We start from the raw sequence: 1,201 nt of genomic DNA, 5'->3' as shown, positions 1-1,201 counted from the left end.
TCGATGAAGGTAGTCTCGGCCCTATCGATGTTATCCGGCTGGATGGGGCTCGACAGCAACGTCACCATCTGCCCCAATCAATACACTCCACGTCAGCACATATGTCATACATATGTGTATGTTGCATGTTGTGTGTCGTGCGCACCTCGGATTCGAGCAGGCCGCCGCGAGAGCACTGCAACAGCGCGAGCGCGTTTCGCACCAGGTCCCACCCGTGGTCCTTTTCTAGTCGCATCAGCACCTCCTCAAATAGCGCCGGCACGGTGTCGGCCATGGAGTCGATGCGTTCGCTGACCAGCTCGTACACTCCGAACACGCGCAGCTCCTCGCATGCGACGATGAGGTAGAGGGGCTTATAGGCGTCCTTCTTGCTGAGCAGCCGCTTCATCTGCCTATCATCGAGCTTCTTTCGGTACTCCCACAGCGTCTTACGCACGATCTCCTTCCTCTCATCGAGATCCAGCGGTCCCACAGTGATTTGCTGTTCAAGCACACAAAGACGAATGGATCAGAACAGGCCTCTCAGGTGTGGCGTGTGTGTGTGTGTGTGTGTGTGTGTGTGTGTGTGTGTGTGTGTGTGTGTGTGTGTGTGTGTGTGTGTGTGAAGGGATGTGTGGCACATACCACGTTCGGCCTTCTGTTAATCGAGTCCAGGCAGCTCCCGCGCAATGTGCTCACCACCACTCGTAGCCCCTAGACCGCGCATAGAACCGAGGTGGTGAGCACCACCGCCAAACGGGGGCAGGTGAAAAGAAAAGAAAAAGTGGCCCCGTGGGGGTGACACCAACCTTGGGCAACTCACGGGGAAGCCAATCGAGCGAGTGGGCGTTGTAGCTCTCATCCAGCTGGTTGAGCGCATCGATGATCAAAACCAACCGGCGCTGGGCAGCTGTGACGAGAGGGAGTGTGAGCTCAAATGAACGAGAGGACCACAGAGCGAGCCAGCCAGCGAGTGGGGGCAGGCGTACTCTTATGTGAGCCAGCGACGGCGGCCGCGGCCTTCTCAAGCAGCTTTAGGAATCCCTGCTTCAGCGCTGTGTAGTCCTCGGCCACTCCCTCCTCCTTCTCCACCGCCTCATCGTCTTCCTTCTCTCCACCCTCTGCAATCCAATAGTCGGTTGGTAAGCACACGCAACCGACACACACACATCGCACATGACCGCACACAATTGGAGCTTACCTTCGCGTCATCGACTGTCGG

At 57.4% G+C, this 1,201-nt stretch overlaps 1 protein-coding gene across 1 annotated transcript; it reads right to left on the bottom strand.

Annotated features, from left to right (window-relative positions):
* Positions 1–61: 61 nt before the first annotated feature.
* ACA1_089650 (NACHT domain containing protein) lies at positions 62–1,157 on the bottom strand (the record flags this gene model as incomplete). Its single annotated transcript, XM_004338652.1, has 6 exons — positions 62–85; positions 146–481; positions 625–693; positions 789–889; positions 969–1,098; positions 1,149–1,157. 6 exons carry the CDS (start codon positions 1,155–1,157, stop codon positions 62–64), a joined length of 669 nt encoding a protein of 222 aa, XP_004338700.1.
* Positions 1,158–1,201: the final 44 nt, after the last annotated feature.

The sequence above is a fragment of the Acanthamoeba castellanii genome, assembly GCF_000313135.1.
Source record: "Acanthamoeba castellanii str. Neff unplaced genomic scaffold scf7180000084639, whole genome shotgun sequence".
Taxonomy (NCBI): domain Eukaryota; phylum Discosea; order Longamoebia; family Acanthamoebidae; genus Acanthamoeba; species Acanthamoeba castellanii.
The sequence above is the reverse complement of the archived record's forward strand: the minus strand, read 5'-3'. Positions and strand labels throughout refer to the sequence as shown.